The following is a 17,824-nucleotide window of genomic DNA, read 5'->3' as shown; positions in this document are numbered from 1 at the left end:
TACGTGACATTTTAATATTATCGTGTAATACTTTATTCGACGGATAAGTTTTATCCAAGCATTCAAAAATCGGCCCTTAGTCAAATAGGTTTAATAACCCACAAATACACCTTGCGTATTATTTTATTGTTTAACACTAAGTTTAAGCCATATTTCCTACATGTGTTATGTATCTTATTGTATAATACATAACAATTAACCACCTCCACTCCACTCCACACTCCTCTATAAGTAAATTTAGATCAGCTAGATTACAAAGACTATGTTTTATATTATACATACTTACATACAATACATTATGCTAAAGGCACAGAAATTATTGTCTCTCTACTAAATCTACACTTAAATAATAGTCCTATTATCGAATATTTAATATTTCTGTGCCTTACTGAATGAAAACTGTATATTGTGTACTTGTTTTTTCTTAACAAAAAGATATATGTTATTTTTAAGGGTGGTCATATAGGTAAATTATTGAATGGGTATGTTGTTACAAATTTTAATCTAGTCTTGTGAGTGTTTTGGGATGTTTTAAGATTTAAATAAAAATTGTACTTAAATACTGACATTTTATTTATTTTGCCCTAGATTCATTTATCCTGTTATCACAGTTGCAGTGTTACAACCTGCCGAGTGCTGTGAAGTTGTTTGAACCTTCACTTTAGGGTTTACTCATTTCACTTATGTATAAAAACTGCTCAATCTGTTTTACATTACTTTTTAATTTATTATACCATTGGTAATAAGAGGTTTCTCTACTTATTGCGTGATTATCATTAGAACTTTGTCTATTATATAAATATGATGTCTTATAATCAATGGAAGACTTAACATTTAAATTGTCTTTAATTTCTTTCTCACCATTTTGTAACTGATGATCTTCATGATGTCTTTGAGCAGACATGAATGTATGATCTGAAGTTATTTGAAAGTTGGTACCAATTGTATTTGCTTGATTTTTTAATGTCTTTAATTTATTTTCAGATTTCACCTTTTTGTTAGTATGGGGTGTTTCTTTTTTTGTCAGTTCATGTTGATTCATACTATTATTTTTCTTTTTATATTGGATTTTGGATGTAGGTTTTTGAAATGACTTGGGAAGTTGTGAAATAAATTCATTGGAATCTATATAATTTTCTGTTTTGGATATTAGGTTATTATTATTAGATAGGACTCCTTCATATCTTTCTAATTTGATATTGATAGAATTACTATTCTCATCAATCATTTTATGAACTAAATTTCCTTTCCAGGCATTATTAATGTTCTTATGATGCAAACTACTATAATATTCACCATTACTTTTGATTCCATTGGTTTTGTTTGTAGTATTTGTTTCAAATTTTTCTTTAAGACTTCTTATGACATTTATATAGTTGCTACAGAAAATATTATCAAAATTAATTTGTTGGTATTCTATAGTCTGTTCCTTATTGATATCATCACTAATATTTTTATAGCTTTGTAGTAAATCTGAGAAAGATTCAATTTTGTCACCGTCATCTTTAACTATCTGTTTAAAAGAGTGACACAAATCTTCAAAGCTTTCTATTTTATCTGATTCTTTATCATCACCTATTATGAATTTCCATAAATTTTCAAAATCATGGTTTTCTTCAAGATTACTGCCAACATTATGAAAATGGTCATTTATTTTAATTTCAAGATTTTTGTTTTTACAATGGTCAAAATGTTCACCAGTCCAAAAGTTTTCTAAATGAAGGGAATGAATTATTGGTTCAAGCATAGCATGAAAGTTTTTTCTCTCCAATCCTTCACTTACGATGGAAATAGCCATGCCAATAGACCCATACCGTCCTGATCTTCCAATTCTATGTAAATATGTCTCATAGCTATCAGGGGGTTCAAAATTTATAACTAAATCAACATTTTTTGCATCTATACCTCTTGAAACTAAATCAGTTGATATTAAAATTCTACATTTATATTCCTGTAGTGTTTTGAGGGCATCCAATCTTACTGTTTGATCTTGTTTGCCATACACTAGTTCAGAAGGCCATTTGGCTTTAGTTAACATTTTATGGAGTTGGGATACTCTGGCTTGGTATTTGCAAAATATTACACATTGCTTAAATTGTGTTTCAGTTAGAATTTTTGTAAGTTCTGTAAATCTTATCTCTGTTTGTCTAACACTGTTGCTATTACTTGCAACATAAGTAACTTTATGGCTAACACCAAGTAAAACATTGCTACTATTTGGACAGACATGTTGTGCATCTTGAACCAATTCATTTATGACATTCATAACATTTTCAGGATAAGTTGCACTACTCATTATGACTTGTTTTTGTTTTGGCAAAGCAGAATATATGTATTTAATATCGGCTTGGAAGCTTGGCTCCATTAGTTTATCAGCTTCATCTAATATAAAGAGACGAATAGCACTTGTTTGTATATGCTTGTCCTGAATTAAATATTTCAAGCGCCCAGGTGTTCCAACCAGTATATGAACATTTTGTTTCATTTTGTCCACATCTTCCAGATATGGTAGTCCTCCTATAACAACTTCAATAGCAAGACCTGTAAAAGTAATAATAAAAATTTTGCTTTATTTCAATAAACAGTAAGTAATGTTTTTAATTTATTTATTTATAAAAATTATTATGATGATGATGATAAATCATTGATGATGTTACCTGCACATTTTGATCCTATCTGTTTAAGAACATCACTTATCTGTACAGCTATTTCCCTTGTTGGAGTTAATATTATAACCTGTAAACCTTTGTTTAAATTAAGTTTTTCTAATGCAATAGTTGAGAAAACAACGGTTTTACCAGTTCCTGATTTGGCTTCCAGCAATAAATCTTGAAACAAATAGAGTTACACACATTACTTTATTGTCATATTATTATACATAATATAAAACAATACATGAACGATATATAATAGAACATACCGAAACCTAACTTTCCCAACGGAATACCTAAAAGTTGTATTGGAGAAGGTTTTATAAATCCAGATGATTGTAATCCGGTTAATATATTCGGAGATAACATCATGGTATCGAATGTTGTATCTTGACATATTTGAATATCTTCAGTTCTTTGTACTTCAACTATATTATGAGCTAATACCATAATTAAAATTTATGTTCGGAATTTGGAATGTGTAAGCAGGTCCTTCTAAATTATATTTCAATTTGAATTGTTTACAAGGTTATAATACAAAATAAAACATTTATTTTACGTTTATCACTTATTAAAAATTGCGTGTGTAAAGACGAAATTCAATTGATTGGGTATAAGTATTATTTTTTAATAATTTGGGACGAATTAGATATTAAAATTTTAATAACAATTAGAAAATTTGAATTTCGCACTTGACATTTGACAATGACAATTGACAATCATAGACTAAAAGTTATAGATCTATTCAAGAAGCTGTACAATGGAGATCTTCCCCGTTTTCCAATTACAGCACTAGAGCGCATTATCAATTACTAGCTGCTCCGCGCGGTTTCACCCCCGTGGCTCCACCCCTGTTGGTCGTAGCGTGATGATATATAGCCTATAACCTTCCTCGATAAGAGCTATTACGCACTGTCGACCAGTCGCCGGCGACTCAGTCAGCGGCGACTGTGACTTACTATAGTTTAAATAGGGGCTTGCGCACTTAGTCGTCAGTCGTCCAGGAGTAAGTCCAGTCGCCGGCGACTCAGTCGCCGGCGACTGGTCGACAGTGCGTAATAGCTCTTAATGGGCTATCTAACACCGAAAGAATTTTTCAAATCGGCCCAGTAGTTCCCGAGATTAGCGCGTTCAAACAAACAAACTCTTCAGCTTTATAATATTATTATAGATGCGGCATAATGCTTAACGTTGAATGTTCCAACTACAGCAACGCTTCGCACAATCGAGCACTAGAAAAAATAATGCGCGTGAATTGATTGACGTGCAATCGATTTATTTCGTTTCATTGTAGTTTTTTCGAAATAATCAAAGTTAATTCAAATTGTGTTAAAAAAATAAATATGAGTATGGATGAAGGTACAGAAATTGAAAAAAATGTTAATGAAATAATCAAAATCCAAATTACTTAAAATAACCGTGAATAATTTTCAACCAATTATTATGTATACCGCTTTATTTACACATTAATGCTCGGAGCAATTAACAAGCCATTAATGAGGTTATTGTTAACTATATGAATTTTTTTTTCAACACTGAACTTAGCGCAACCTGCTGGTGGTTTCATGTTCCAATTCAGCATCAGCATAATTCGGCATTGTGCGGCACTGAGTCGCATTATGCGCTGTATTTCTGTAATTGGAAAACAGCCATTGTCTAGGACCACTGACCTCTATAGTCTGTACGCCAGCAAATGTTTTAATCAAACTTTCTGCTGATTTTGGTGCGGGGAGGGACTCGCACTCTTGAAACACAATCACACAAAAGGGGAAACGCCTGCGAGTGTTATCCATTACTTAATGATCTACAATAGTTATAGAGGTCAGTGGTCTGGGTGTTAATCTTATATATAAAAATGAATCGCAAAATGTGTTGGTAAGCGCATAACTCGAGAACGGCTGAACCGATTTCGATAATTCTTTTTTTATTATATTCCTTGAAGTACGAGGATGGTTTTTATGTAGAGAAAACGTAAATAATAAATATGTACCACGGGCGAAGCCGGGGCGGACCGCTAGTTATCTATATAAGTAATTATTTAAAATTATTTAATATGTATATTTATCAGCCATCTGGTTTTCATAACACAAGCGAAAGCTTAGTATGGGATCAGATCGTGCCGTGTGTGAAAGTAGTCCGGAATATTTATTTTATTTATTTGTTTTTCAACAAGTTTTCAATAAACAAAGTTAATAAGTAAGGTAGCCATTATGACGGATTTTACGGATAGCGAAGAGAATGTATTGTTATAAGAACATTTAGAACACCATTTAAAGATTTTTATACTAAAGTCCGGTCGCGGAGCAGAAAGAATTTCGTACAATGAACTCTTTACCTACTGACAGTGGTCACAAACATTTTTGAATGAAGTGCAGTTTACATGAAATATTTGGAGGAGAAAATGTTTTTTACTAATTTATTAAATAAATGTCCTTTATGCATTTACAATACTTATTAGTTAGTTACATTTTAACTTTTTCTATAACCACGATATATTATATAAAAAAAGTGTGCGTGTACACACACAAGAAATGAAACTTCTTTATGACCTTATTTTTCAAAAAATAATTTACTATGTACAATATTACAGAAATACGTTAGTCTAACACGCGATTTCGACTTAGGCGGACATAAAGAGTTTGAGGCTTATTCTTATAAATTTTGAATTCACAAAATCATAATTGAACACCTGACACCAATCAAGCAAACACAAACCTTACGCTTTTAGGTTAAAGGTTTACAATCCCTAAGGACGGCGGTCATTGCACCTGTGCGAGCAAGACACATTATATTTACAAGGGAGTGACAGTGACAGGTAATAACAGGTTAATGTACGAAATTCTTCCTGCTCCGCGACCGGACTTTAGTAATGAAACAACACACGATATCGGTATTGGCTATTGCACTAAACTTAAACTTTGTAAAGTTAGCTTTAATTTTTGCAAGGCTGCCATAAACAATTTTTCTTTGATAATTTTGACTTGAAGTTGACTCGTCGAAGCAACGCGTTTAAAAAGAAGATCTGAGTAGCTTACAATTTGGTAAAAGGCTTATTACACTACCCGATATGAAGGGCCCTGCATCTAGGGTGGGCGTGTTCCCTAGTTAGTGTGGCGCTTATTACACTTCTCTGCGAATTGGGCCCTAACTCAGTTTATACGCGAATATCTAGAGAGATAAACGTATTGTTGCATTTTACATTATGCCGCCGTCAGTATCGAAACTTCAAAAAGTTGCTGTAGCAGTGGCAACCGTTGACGCAATAACAAATATTAAAAAAAGAAGAGAAAGATCTGGGTGAAAGAGTATTTGCGGTTACGTGAAAAGCTTTCAAATATGCAAATACTAAGCGTGCTTGAACCGGGAGTTTTAATGAATTAATTAGAGTAGGTGCAGAACAATTTGAACACTTGTTGAGTTTTAAAACAATTAAATAAACAATTGATTTAAACAATTTATTTATTTGTTAACTTGGCGGTGTGATCACAAACATTTGAAACTTCCCTTTTAAGTTATATACACCTGTAGTAGGGAAGTTTGGTGACACCTTACATACAAAAGCAGCCACTCCACGCACTAGTCGCGCGGCAACTGAGCTCCCTAACCGCCCTAAACGTTATTACATTACCCAATCTGCAGGGCGCTTAGGGAGCTAGGCAGATCGGGCAGACCCGATCGCCCTAAATCGGGACACTAACTCCCTAAGTCTTATTACACCACTCTTAGTTAGGGTTAGGGTCCCTAAAAATTGGGTGGTCTAATAAGCCTTTAAACAGCATCTGATGCAAAACACAACTTTCCTCTATTTACAAAGGATGTTAATGCTATGTTATATCAGTTCGTATCCAAGCTTTGTAGCCAAAAATTATCAAGCGTTACTTAAAACTATCATTCTCTTAAGCATTCTCTAGTCTCTACCAATTAAAATTGTATGAAGATATAAAGGTGATATTTATTGTAAGTTGACCAGTAATTATAATATAAATTCTGACTTCTGTTAAAAATATATGTCGTTATTATTTATAGACCATGATTTTTAGTTTTTTCTATTTCGAAAAATCCTCAATTTACAAACCAGTTTGATCACCCCACAGAAAGAGACAAAAAACATAACTGACGTTATTCAAGGTCATATTTTCTTGCTACAAGTGAATGTTCACATTGCAATCTCCAGTGTACAATATATATTATGCTGTGATTTTATGCTTCTTGGATAATATATTGTTATATGATCTACGGATGATGATATGTAAAAGATAAACTGCAAGTTGATCGAAGTTGATCTATTTTTCCGAAAAAAATGTACAGTGGTATATATTCGGAAAATTTGGCGTGTGGATTAATACGGAATTAACACAGTCATATTGTAATTTAACGCCATTTGAAAATGGTTATAATTTCACAATAATTTTAATAACCCACATCATCATTGATAGAAAAGTTTAGTTACATGGTTACATCATACATATATTACAGTATTCTTTGTTACAGATTATTTTTACAATATTTTTTACTGTAGTACATACTATTTAGACATCGAGTGCAATTTAAAAGTTTCAGCTGAGGTTTCATCTATACTCACTTTATATAGTCTGTGCACATTCTTATTTCTAAACGGATTTATGAGAAATGGCGAAATAGGGCTCTTGAAATATCTATTTTGCGTTCGATAAATTAACGATTTTAAAACAAATGCAATGTTAATAACTATCTTTCATCTTACAAACTATATTCCATTTAGATATATTATTGTATTATAGTGACATTAATCAATTAAATATCAATATTTATTTCAGTGTTAAGATTTCTCTATGAATAGTTTCGAAAATATATATTTATCCACGTAAGTATTTATATTTATGAAAGTGAACTATTCTTAAATAACTAAACAATGTCCTTTAAAATCATTTCTTAATTTCAGTGAGATATTGTTATTCAATTATATAAATTAATTCATAAATCATTGTTATTGAATTGTTATTGAATTGTAAACATAGTAAGGTATGGTCATAGGGTTTTTAAAAAGCTATTTATCATTATTTTATCGTAGTTTTACCAAGTTTAGATATTTATTAATATGAATATCATAATTACAGAGATAATAAATATGAATAACTGCGGAGGAATTGTTGGGGGAGGAGCTGGTACATATGATGCAAAAATTGCTGGATTGTACGATTTATTGGACACTCTAGGTTCTGGACACTTTGCAGTAGTGAAATTAGCCCGCCACGTATTTACGGGCGAAAAAGTTGCTGTGAAAGTGATAGACAAAAGTAAATTGGACGATGTTTCTAAATCACATTTATTTCAAGAGGTAATAATTGAAATAAAAAACCTTAATTATTAGTTTATTTGCCCAATTGGGACTTTATCAAAAATTATTTTTCTATAAGTTTAGTTTTTATTTTGTAACTTTTGAAAAAGAGTATTATTATTTACAATTTTTTTTAATTGATTGTTGTTTGTTGTTGTTAATCTTTATAGGTCCGCTGTATGAAGTTAGTTCAGCATCCAAATGTTGTAAGGCTCTATGAAGTAATTGACACTCAAACAAAGCTGTATTTGATATTAGAATTAGGTGATGGTGGTGATTTATATGACTACATAATGAGACATGAATCTGGTCTATCAGAATCTCTAGCTCGGGATTATTTTCGACAAATAGTAAGAGCCATCTCATATTGCCACAGGTACTATTTTTAATATACCTAATTACCTAGTATAATTTGTGTGTTAGTTTTATTATGTTACTGATTAATATTTTTTTCAGGTTACATGTGGTGCATCGGGATTTAAAGCCTGAAAATGTAGTCTTTTTTGAAAAATTAGGTGTAGTGAAATTGACTGATTTTGGTTTTAGTAATAAGTTTTGTCCTGGACAAAAATTAGAAACATCTTGTGGGTCTCTGGCTTATTCTGCCCCAGAAATTTTATTAGGTGATTCATATGATGCTCCAGCTGTAGATGTCTGGTCTCTTGGTGTTATACTTTACATGTTAGTTTGTGGTCGAGCACCATTTCAAGAGATCAATGACAGTGAAACATTAACAATGATAATGGACTGTAAATATACTATCCCACCGCACATTTCAAATTCTTGTAAAAGGTGAGTACATACTCTTTATCTGTAGAATATTTACTATTTAGGTCTTATTAATACCTTCTCTTACACAGATTAATTGGAAGAATGTTAGTAAGAGAGCCTGAAAAGCGTGCTACTTTATCAGAAATTGCTGCTGATCCCTGGGTAACAGCTGGGGAGGGGGTGACTGTGGAAGACTTTGATACACCTTTAGTGACTAAACAAGATCTCACAGAAGAAGATCGACAGACCATCATTCAAATTATGGTAGATGGTGACATTGCTTCTAAAGAAAGAATTTTGGAGGAACTAGAAAAAAGTGAATACAACCATATTACAGCAACTTATTATTTATTGGCTGAAAGACAACTCAGATCCAAGAGGTAATGTTGGTATAGTTTTGCTAAAATAAATTCCTTAAAATTTTTATATTCATCATTTACTTTGTGTTATTTTTATTAAATGTCTGTTATGTATATTACAATAAATTTTCATTTCAATTGTATTATATTACAATATATTACAATAAATTTTCAATGATTCAAATGAACATTTTTATCATACTACAATTTTAAACCCCATTAATCCGTCAGTCCTCGGATCACAGACACAATAGAAAATCTATTGTGTCTCGGCCCGATCGGGCCGCTCGGTGGTCAATGGGTTAAGTCATATAAATAATAAGATTAAACAGTAATAATTTAACAATTAGCGAAGCATTATGTGTACAGACACCTTAATAAATCAATTAATGTTGGATAATAGTGAAAAATGTCCAAAATTACAAACCATATTCAAATTCCCTACAGCTATAAGTCAAGGAGAGCACTAGTTTGTTATTTTGAATATTTTTTGTAGTCTATGCTGAATATTATATGATTTTACACGCTTTTTATTAGCTTCACCTATATGTTTGTATGTTTGTTTGTAACCGACTTCTTTGGGCGCGATTTTGATCCACTTTAAACGGCCAGATTTCGTTAAAACTTTGTAGATTTATTGAGGACCGATGACAATACACTAATTTGATAAAATTATTCCATTTTTCAATTTGCAAAATATGATTTTTGTTAATTTATATATTAATATATTTTCTATTTTTTAGTTCGGTTTTCTATAAAAAGCGTGTTTTTTAGTTTTTTTTAACTATTATTTATTGTTCAAATAGGCAAGAGGGTCGTGCGCATTTACGGCGGCCGGAAGCGCTGGGCGTGTCTCGCGGGCGCGGCCTGTTGGCTCCGCCGCAGTTGCCCGCAGCGCCACGCACTCCGCAGGACGTACCGCCGGTATAGTATTAATAGTTATTTATCCTATTAATATTATAAATGTGAAAGTTTGTATGGATGTTTGTTACTCTTTCACGCAAAAACTACTGAACCGATTACAATGAATTTTAGCACACATATAGAGGGTAACTTGAATTAACACATAGGATAGGTTTTATCCCGGAAATCCCACGGGAACGGGAACTATGCGGGTTTATCTTTGAAAATGCGAAGCCGCGGGCGGAATGCTAGTGTATTATAGTAGTCAACAGACGTGTTTAGGGGTACCCAATTAATCCATCAGGCCCCGGAATCACAGACACAATAGAAAATCTATTGTGTCGTTGCCCGATCGGGCCGTTCGGTGCTCAATGGGTTAAATAAAAAAAAGAACGTGTGGGCCGTGCACACGTGTCAGGAGTGAAACTTCTTTGGCAAGATTCAAAGATACGAAAATCGTCGCCTTACTTCATGACTCGATGGCATTGCCATAATGCCTTTGACATTTTATTCTTAACGCGAAAGAAGTTTCACTTCAAAAAGCTATATACAGATGAAAGTGAATTAAATTATAAGTGTTACTACAAATTGTTAAAAATGTTATTGTATAAGCATTTTGATGTTCATTACATGTTATTTGCATAATCATGGCTTTGTAATAAATATGCATTGCTGCGTTTACTAACTTCTGCATTGATTTAACATATTATTATAACTTAAATTTACTTTTTTTGTTGTGAAAAGAAAACTTTAGATATGCCTTGAAGAATGAAGAGACCTTGTGCCTACCTACATTATATGCTAAGTCTAAGCATTTGTAGTACCCCACTATAAAAAATAAAAACTGACTTGAAACTTATTTATTCATACAAGATTAAGGCCATGTTGTTCAATAAGAATGTTAATTGTTACAAATATTTGTGAAAGATTTAGTTGACTCTGGTTTACAAGAAAAAGTAATAACTAATATGAGTTAGTTATTATTTTTGACGTGACAACGTCTTATAATTCGATAGAGCCGGATGCACGCACGAAAAAACATGACTCATGCGGCGTTACCTCGCTCTGAGGCGTTCCGTGCAAGCGAGAGCGCGGAACGAGCGACAAAGAAGCACAATCGGCCGTTGTCACGTTCAACTATCGTCAGTAAACCGACTTTACAGACAACCAATTTTTTTTCTTGATGTGTACAGCGCTCCCGCAAGTGCAGTATAGTGCGCGAGGAGGAGGACGACGAGGAGGGCTCGGTGTCGGGCGCGGCGCGGGCGCAGGACTCGCGCCGGGGGTCGCGCTCTGAGGGGCGCTTGCACCTCGCACGACCTGCGCAACTCGCTGATAACCTTACTAAGGTAATTTAACTTGTCCTGTTTAATAGCACATATTGAATATAAAAAGTTTTTAGTTAAATATTGTAATATAGATATACTTTGAATTATACATCCAAAGTATTTAGAATAAGTTAATGCTGTGTCAATGAAAGAAGTAATATTGCAGACTAACTGTTAAAATCACTGATCTGTAAGAGACTATAAATATCTTGAAATAGAATTGTATTTGTTAAGTATCTTTATTTATTTGAATAAGTATATTTTATACATCTATAATATATTTGATAACAAGTTGATTATACTCTAGGTGAACCTAGATGATAGCGTGAAAACAGTGAGATTGAGTATAGCGCAAGCGGACGTAGCGCTAACAGTGGCAACGAGCACTCGCGCCCCGCCCGCGCCCCCGCCCGCGCGCCGACAACGCCTCGAGTGCCGCCGACGACGACCTAGAGCCGGCTCTTGTTCCTCCTCCGATCTCTCTGATGACGACTCGGAGAAGAAGAAGCGAGCTCCTGAGCATGTAGAGCCGCCGATAGAGCGACCGAGACGCGACTCGCACGATGACTCTAGTGACAGTCAGGAGAGAGGCGCGGGCGCGCGTGGGAGTAGACCCGCGTCGCGACCGCCGGCTAATGCTGCACCTACTGGTGAGTTCCAAAAACTGATAATAGGCATATTATATTATTTATATCATAATCAAATCATTAGCTCATTCTTATTCCCACTATTTAGCTCAAATGTCGATCTACTATGCTAAGTTCAGATTGACAAATTATACAATATGTCGTATTTGTTGTTATTGTTGTATTGTGCAATGTTTTGTGTTAGGTACACAAGTTAGAAATCAAAATGCCTATTACGCTAAAAATAATGTTTAATCGATGTACAGTGATTCTACACAACTGCTTCACAAGTTCTATCTCATCATAGTTTATATCTTTTGCATTATTAATGTTATCATGTACTGAATACTGTGATTCTACACAACTTCATATAAATGTCAGATATTTTTTTGCAATAAATGTTTTTACATGTACAGGTGGTGGCGGTACAACGGACTCTGGCGGTGGGGGCGGCGGGGGCGGTGCGGGGGACGCGCGGGGCGCGGGCGGCGGGGCGGGGTCGGGCGGGCGCCGCCGCCGCGCCGCGCGCAACGAGAGCCGCCTGCGGGAGTCGCGGAGCCTTAACCGGATCGCCGAGGTACACTTTACGCATTGAATACATTATATTATAATATGTAGTATGTCCTATATTGTCTCCTTGTCTTGAATTTTATGTTTCTATATTGTGGTGTACTAAAATGTATTGAATAGTTGTTTTGAGCGTTTTGAGCGTATAGATGTAAATGTTCAAAAGTGTGGGAATGAGAGAGTTATACTACACGCTTTTGTTGTATTTGACAAAAAACACCATGACAAAACTGTAGTTACTATGAGCACAGAGAAAAATTTCCATCAGTTAAATAAATAGCCTCAATTTCTTCTATTCTATTCAGCTTCAAAAAATCAAAAATATATAACATATACAGGTGGAAGAAGCGACAGCGGCGCGGTGGGGCGGCGCCGGTTTCGTAGCGCTGTGCGGGCGGCCCTTCCTGCGGCTGCTGGCGGCCGCGCGCCCCGCGCCCTCCGCGCGCCGCCTGCACGGCCTCTGCTAATGACCACAGACTACACACCACAAACCACACACCACAGACGTACTCGCCTCTATCGTCTATCCTCTATGCCCCGCGCGCCGGACACGATAGTCGATACCCCTGACGCACTTCCACAGATGAAATCACGCCTTTATAACGTTTCAGCACAGTTTTAAAATATTGTCTATGGACTCGCCTCGCCGGACTTGCCTGCACGCGTTATTAATACGTGGTTTAGTAATCTATTCATACACACCGGCACTCCGATATGGATATACAAGAATAGTATTGTTCAAGAGTATGTTCTATCTACCTAAGGTAAGTAGAAGTGGTGGAGTACCAATTATCAGTAGAGATGATGGTACATTTCTACCCTTATTAAGAAAGAGTACTTTGCTATTATTGCTTTGCTTTTTGTAACTTGCAACTTGTAATGCGTTTTTTGTACCATGGAAGTAATGGAGAAATGTATACTACTATGTATAACACAATATTCAAAAACTCATATCTTTTTAGTTTATTTTTATTGAGAGAAAAATATTTACAAATATGTTTTAAATTTAAAAATTTTTGTCCTTTGCACATAAAAATTTGCACACTGTCTTTGATCATGACTACACATACAAATTTGTGACAAATACGATAAAGTTTTATTGTTATAATTGCGAAAAGTAAATTATTAAGGAAAATAATTAACAAAGGCATAAATTAAAATATACGTAAATACAAAAGTCCTTTGACATTTTCCATATTTTCTAGTACTTAGTCTTCGAAATGTAAAAATATGAGAGTCGTAAAAATTTTCAAAACAAGAAAATTTTAACATTGTGCGTGTATTTATAAGAAAAACAAAAAGTAGATCGTATAAAAATATGACGTTATTGATGTAGAAGATATTATAATTATTTGAATATATTGGTGTTTCGCGATGCCCCATCAACGATGCAATAAAGGCTTCGTGCGCAATAAATTATACTAATTAGCGAGTGTATGTGCATGGTTGCGATACAAATACAAATTGGTTATCGTGATATAGTAATCCTAAACGTAATGTTCCTACGATTGTGTCTCCTTTCCGATTTACTTGTTTTTTGCCAAAATCCTGTCTTACTATAGAAGAGTAGAGACAATTAGAAAATGTCAACCTTTTTTGCCATCGAATTTCTACATATTAAAAAGAATTTTAGAAACATTTAAATAAACGCTTACGAATTACATATTAACTTTGGAGAAGATTTTCATTTTAAAGGCGGCATTTGCATTTTGACATAATATATCAAACACGTTGGACGATTCGAATACATATTAGATTTGTTCAACAGGGTTTATAAAAGGTTTGGTTGATAAATAAAAATAAAAAAATCTGTAGCTATTCAAGTAATATCTGTCATAATTCATTACATTTTCTCCAGCACCTCCCGACACTACTTTATATAATACCATAGTGTGTCATAGACTTGCACACATTAGTAAAATTTATCATTACATTAGAGTTAATATTTTTCATTACAATTAATGTGATTGTACTTTGCCATAATTGCATTTTTTGTATCTATATTAGAAATAATCAAGCACATTTTTCGCAAATAAAAATTTATTGTAACGCATTTTCTGGTAAATTAAAGATATTCAACTGCACTTTATTTATTTGAGCAATTGTTGTTGTGGTTTTTTGGTGCTAATAATATTTTTTTGTATAAAATATACTTACATTAAATTTTATTCGTAATTTTCCTTTTTTATTTTCGAAAGCACTAGTCAAATAAATTTACTGTATGTACAGCATATTATGTATGTATTCAGTGTGTTTTTTCACAAAATGATTCGACGAAGTATGTAAGAACTAAGAAATTCGTGCGTTTGACTTGACTGTGTATAAAATCAGTAAATTGCAAAAAACGAATAATTTCAGCAATTATGACAAAAAAAAAGCAAGCGTATTTCAACAAATCTCGTTATTCACGACTTTTTCGTTCCAACTTTACCTGTTGAAGTTTAATTGCATTGCTGGTAGTAAATTACCCAATAACGTAGTTAGTTAGAGTTAGGTCAGTAGTAGACCTTTGTCCGCATTTGTTAAAGCAAATATCTTGTCACGATACAATAATCACTGTAGATATTTTTTTCTTATTTGTTAAACTTAGGTAATTTTAGTGTAACAGCCAAACGTTTGTTAGTAGTCTGCGTAAACACAGACACGTATTTGTTAAAAATTCATTTAATTTTAATTGTAATTAAATATTGTTGATCAAGTTAAATGTTGTGTATTAAAATATTTATGTACATATATTTTTTAATTGTTGTAAATAAATAGTCTATTTTAAATTTTATATTAATTAATAAGTTAACCCTGAAATTGTAAGTTTATTTCGCGCATGATAGTTGTTTATTTAACGTTGTGAATAATTTGTTTGATTCGATGCTCTTCCTTCCCCAACAGTACTCACAAGACCAAAGAATACTAAATATAATAATAGTTTGTAAAAATTAACATCCTGTGCCAATGCAATTTTTGTAGCTTTTTGTAAAAAATCTGCTGTTTCATAAGTATATTTTAAAATACAGTCTATAATTGCTACCGTTATATTTTATTAAGATATTAATTCTAGGGCGATTTTCAGGTCTACTCTGTATTCAATTTTGTTTTTCGTTCTTGCGTCATTTCAAATTATATTTCTTTATAATAATCTGAATAAAACATTTTGACGAAGCATAAAATTGCTAATTTTGGTAAACATTGCCACTTTTAAATACCTAGTGACTTACTGACTTGAGGTCCTATGGCCCCTGGGGCAGAGGGAGTCCACAGTGCGCCGCCATCGCGTTCGGTCTTGGGCTACGCTATTCTTTTTTTTTAATACCTAGTGGATGAAGTAATTTACTTCGTGATATAGCCCTAGAAAGCTTAGAATACGTATATAAACTGACGTAGAAGCGGTACCTACGTATATACGCGAACAAACTAGCAGATAAAGCAGTACTGCGTTAGACAAAGATATAGTATTTAAACGTTGATTTAAACCATTAGCCGCAAAAGTCAGCGACGCGACGTAACCGACTATTCGACTAAACGCAACCAAGCTAAATAAGCTGACTTCAAACGGAACGTATTTTTACAATTACGCATATGCCGCTTCTACAATAATTTATATTTGTATTCTAAGATTAAAGCTAAAACGAATCATTCTCTCTATGATATAAAATTTATTCTTTGATTTTTCGAATATTATTAATACTTACCAGAAATAATTTTTATAACACTCACTGCAGAGTGCAGAGACTGCATGAAGGTGTACCTACTAATAAATAAGCAATAATTAATTTTAAATTTTAATACTTATTTCTTTTAATTATTGTGTGAAGATAAATAGTTATACCTTAAGTATCGTGAATATTTTCTCCTTAAGGATATTAAAGCGAGTTATTAAGGTCCATAACATTTTATTACACGAACAATGTGAATTAATTTTTCAAATTCAAATAAGAGGTACGATTTGTTGTTGTAGGTACATGTACACTTACCTTACCTACCTATTCTTTCATTTATCATGAACCATTGTTCAGCATATTCAGTTAAACAGTACCTACCTATCAATAGACTTTGAAACATTGTAGCTATGATTTGATCTGATAGCACTTGGTGTAAGCCGATACGATCGTAAGTCGCGATTCGAATACTCTCCTAATACGTAGACTTTATACATATTTGAGAATAATAATTACCTTTTAATTGTATGCGACTATGACTTTTATAATCCCTGTGAAATCATTTTGTAATGTTATTTTACATAATATAATACAACCCTTTGATTTGTATGGTGTTCTGCCTATGTAATTAAATATTATGTTATGTACTAATTAATGTATTTTTTACTCTTGTGCTATATCCATCCATTATAAATTTACTATTTATAAATATTTAGATTTCAGCTAATAGCTGTGATAGTCATTTTTGTATAACTTTATATTTATTATTATGGGTATTCACTTTCAGGTGCAATAAGTATATATGGAATATGAATAAGAGCTTTGTAATACGATAAAATTGTATTATCGTTTAAGATTTTTTACTTAGATATTTTCAATTATCAAAGTGTCCACTTGGACTGTCACACAAAATTAAATACATTTGTAGTAGGGAATGCTCGTAGATGGTTTTACAAAATTATTATAAATGTGTACCTGTTAGATGTAGTTTTAATACTTTAAATACCGATACAATACAGTTTTGCATTTTCTTACTAGTTTGGAGTACAATATCGACAAAAATATATACTATTATCCTTAAAAATATTCACTTTATAAAAACTGTACTCTATAATGGACAAAAAAACCTTGACGATAGAAGAGGTCGTATTGATAATATTAAATTTTAATTCTCTTAAGTTATGTAGAAAATACAGAAATATTTATATTACAATTTAAGTTTCCAGCAATAAGTTAATGGTACATAACCGGAAGTAGTTAATTAATATAAAATATTCTATAGGGGCTTTTTTTCAGTTTGGTTGATTTAAAGACAACAAAATTGATTTATGTATGTGTCTTACAAAATCCACCATGTTTAATTTTATATAATTCTATGAAATAGATAAGGTAGGACTTGGGGACTTTTTGTGCATTACTTGGTCATTATTAATTGAACTCTTTTGCAAACTTATTTATAGTTTATAGTTATTTCACTATTGAGTGTTATATTTTGGACAAACAACTGTATCATATTATGTAGTTAATTATATTTTTCTAATTAGTTTGAATGTATGTCTTAAAATATTTTGTGTCTTAATAAATGTATTAAATGTGGACCATTTTTTATTTTTCAACCTGAAAATGGCAATTGGAAAAACTATAAGAAA

General features: G+C 32.9%; 2 protein-coding genes across 5 annotated transcripts; one reads left to right on the top strand and one right to left on the bottom strand.

The window, feature by feature from the left end:
- Positions 1 to 103: 103 nt before the first annotated feature.
- Positions 104 to 3,447, bottom strand: LOC149483961 (putative ATP-dependent RNA helicase DDX20). The gene is made up of 3 exons (XM_089701445.1): positions 2,921 to 3,447; positions 2,658 to 2,828; positions 104 to 2,541 (listed from the first exon to the last, which is right to left on the bottom strand). Exons 1-3 carry the CDS (start codon positions 3,099 to 3,101, stop codon positions 662 to 664), a joined length of 2,232 nt encoding a protein of 743 aa, XP_089557571.1. The 5' UTR covers positions 3,102 to 3,447; the 3' UTR covers positions 104 to 661.
- Positions 3,448 to 7,216: 3,769 nt separating this feature from the next.
- On the top strand, positions 7,217 to 17,771 carry Snrk (SNF related kinase). 4 transcript variants are annotated; one of them, XM_089701436.1, is made up of 12 exons: positions 7,253 to 7,350; positions 7,448 to 7,494; positions 7,573 to 7,652; positions 7,748 to 7,968; positions 8,139 to 8,344; positions 8,425 to 8,760; positions 8,829 to 9,119; positions 9,905 to 10,022; positions 11,195 to 11,350; positions 11,637 to 11,979; positions 12,372 to 12,532; positions 12,861 to 17,771. In XM_089701436.1, the coding sequence occupies exons 4-12, from the start codon at positions 7,759 to 7,761 to the stop codon at positions 12,987 to 12,989; spliced, it is 1,950 nt and encodes a 649-aa protein (XP_089557562.1). In that variant the 5' UTR covers positions 7,253 to 7,350; positions 7,448 to 7,494; positions 7,573 to 7,652; positions 7,748 to 7,758; the 3' UTR covers positions 12,990 to 17,771. The 4 variants fall into 4 exon arrangements, with proteins under 4 accessions (XP_089557561.1, XP_089557562.1, XP_089557560.1 ...); XM_089701435.1 differs by lacking the exons at positions 7,253 to 7,350; positions 7,573 to 7,652 and adding an exon at positions 7,217 to 7,241; XM_089701434.1 differs by lacking the exon at positions 7,573 to 7,652.
- The last annotated feature ends 53 nt before the right edge of the window (positions 17,772 to 17,824 follow it).

This window comes from Colias philodice, chromosome 12 (assembly GCF_061535455.1).
Source record: "Colias philodice isolate Cphi_HAF_F1 chromosome 12, ilColPhil1 Martin Lab GWU primary, whole genome shotgun sequence".
Lineage (NCBI taxonomy): Eukaryota > Metazoa > Arthropoda > Insecta > Lepidoptera > Pieridae > Colias > Colias philodice.
This window is presented reverse-complemented; position numbering and strand designations above follow the sequence as displayed.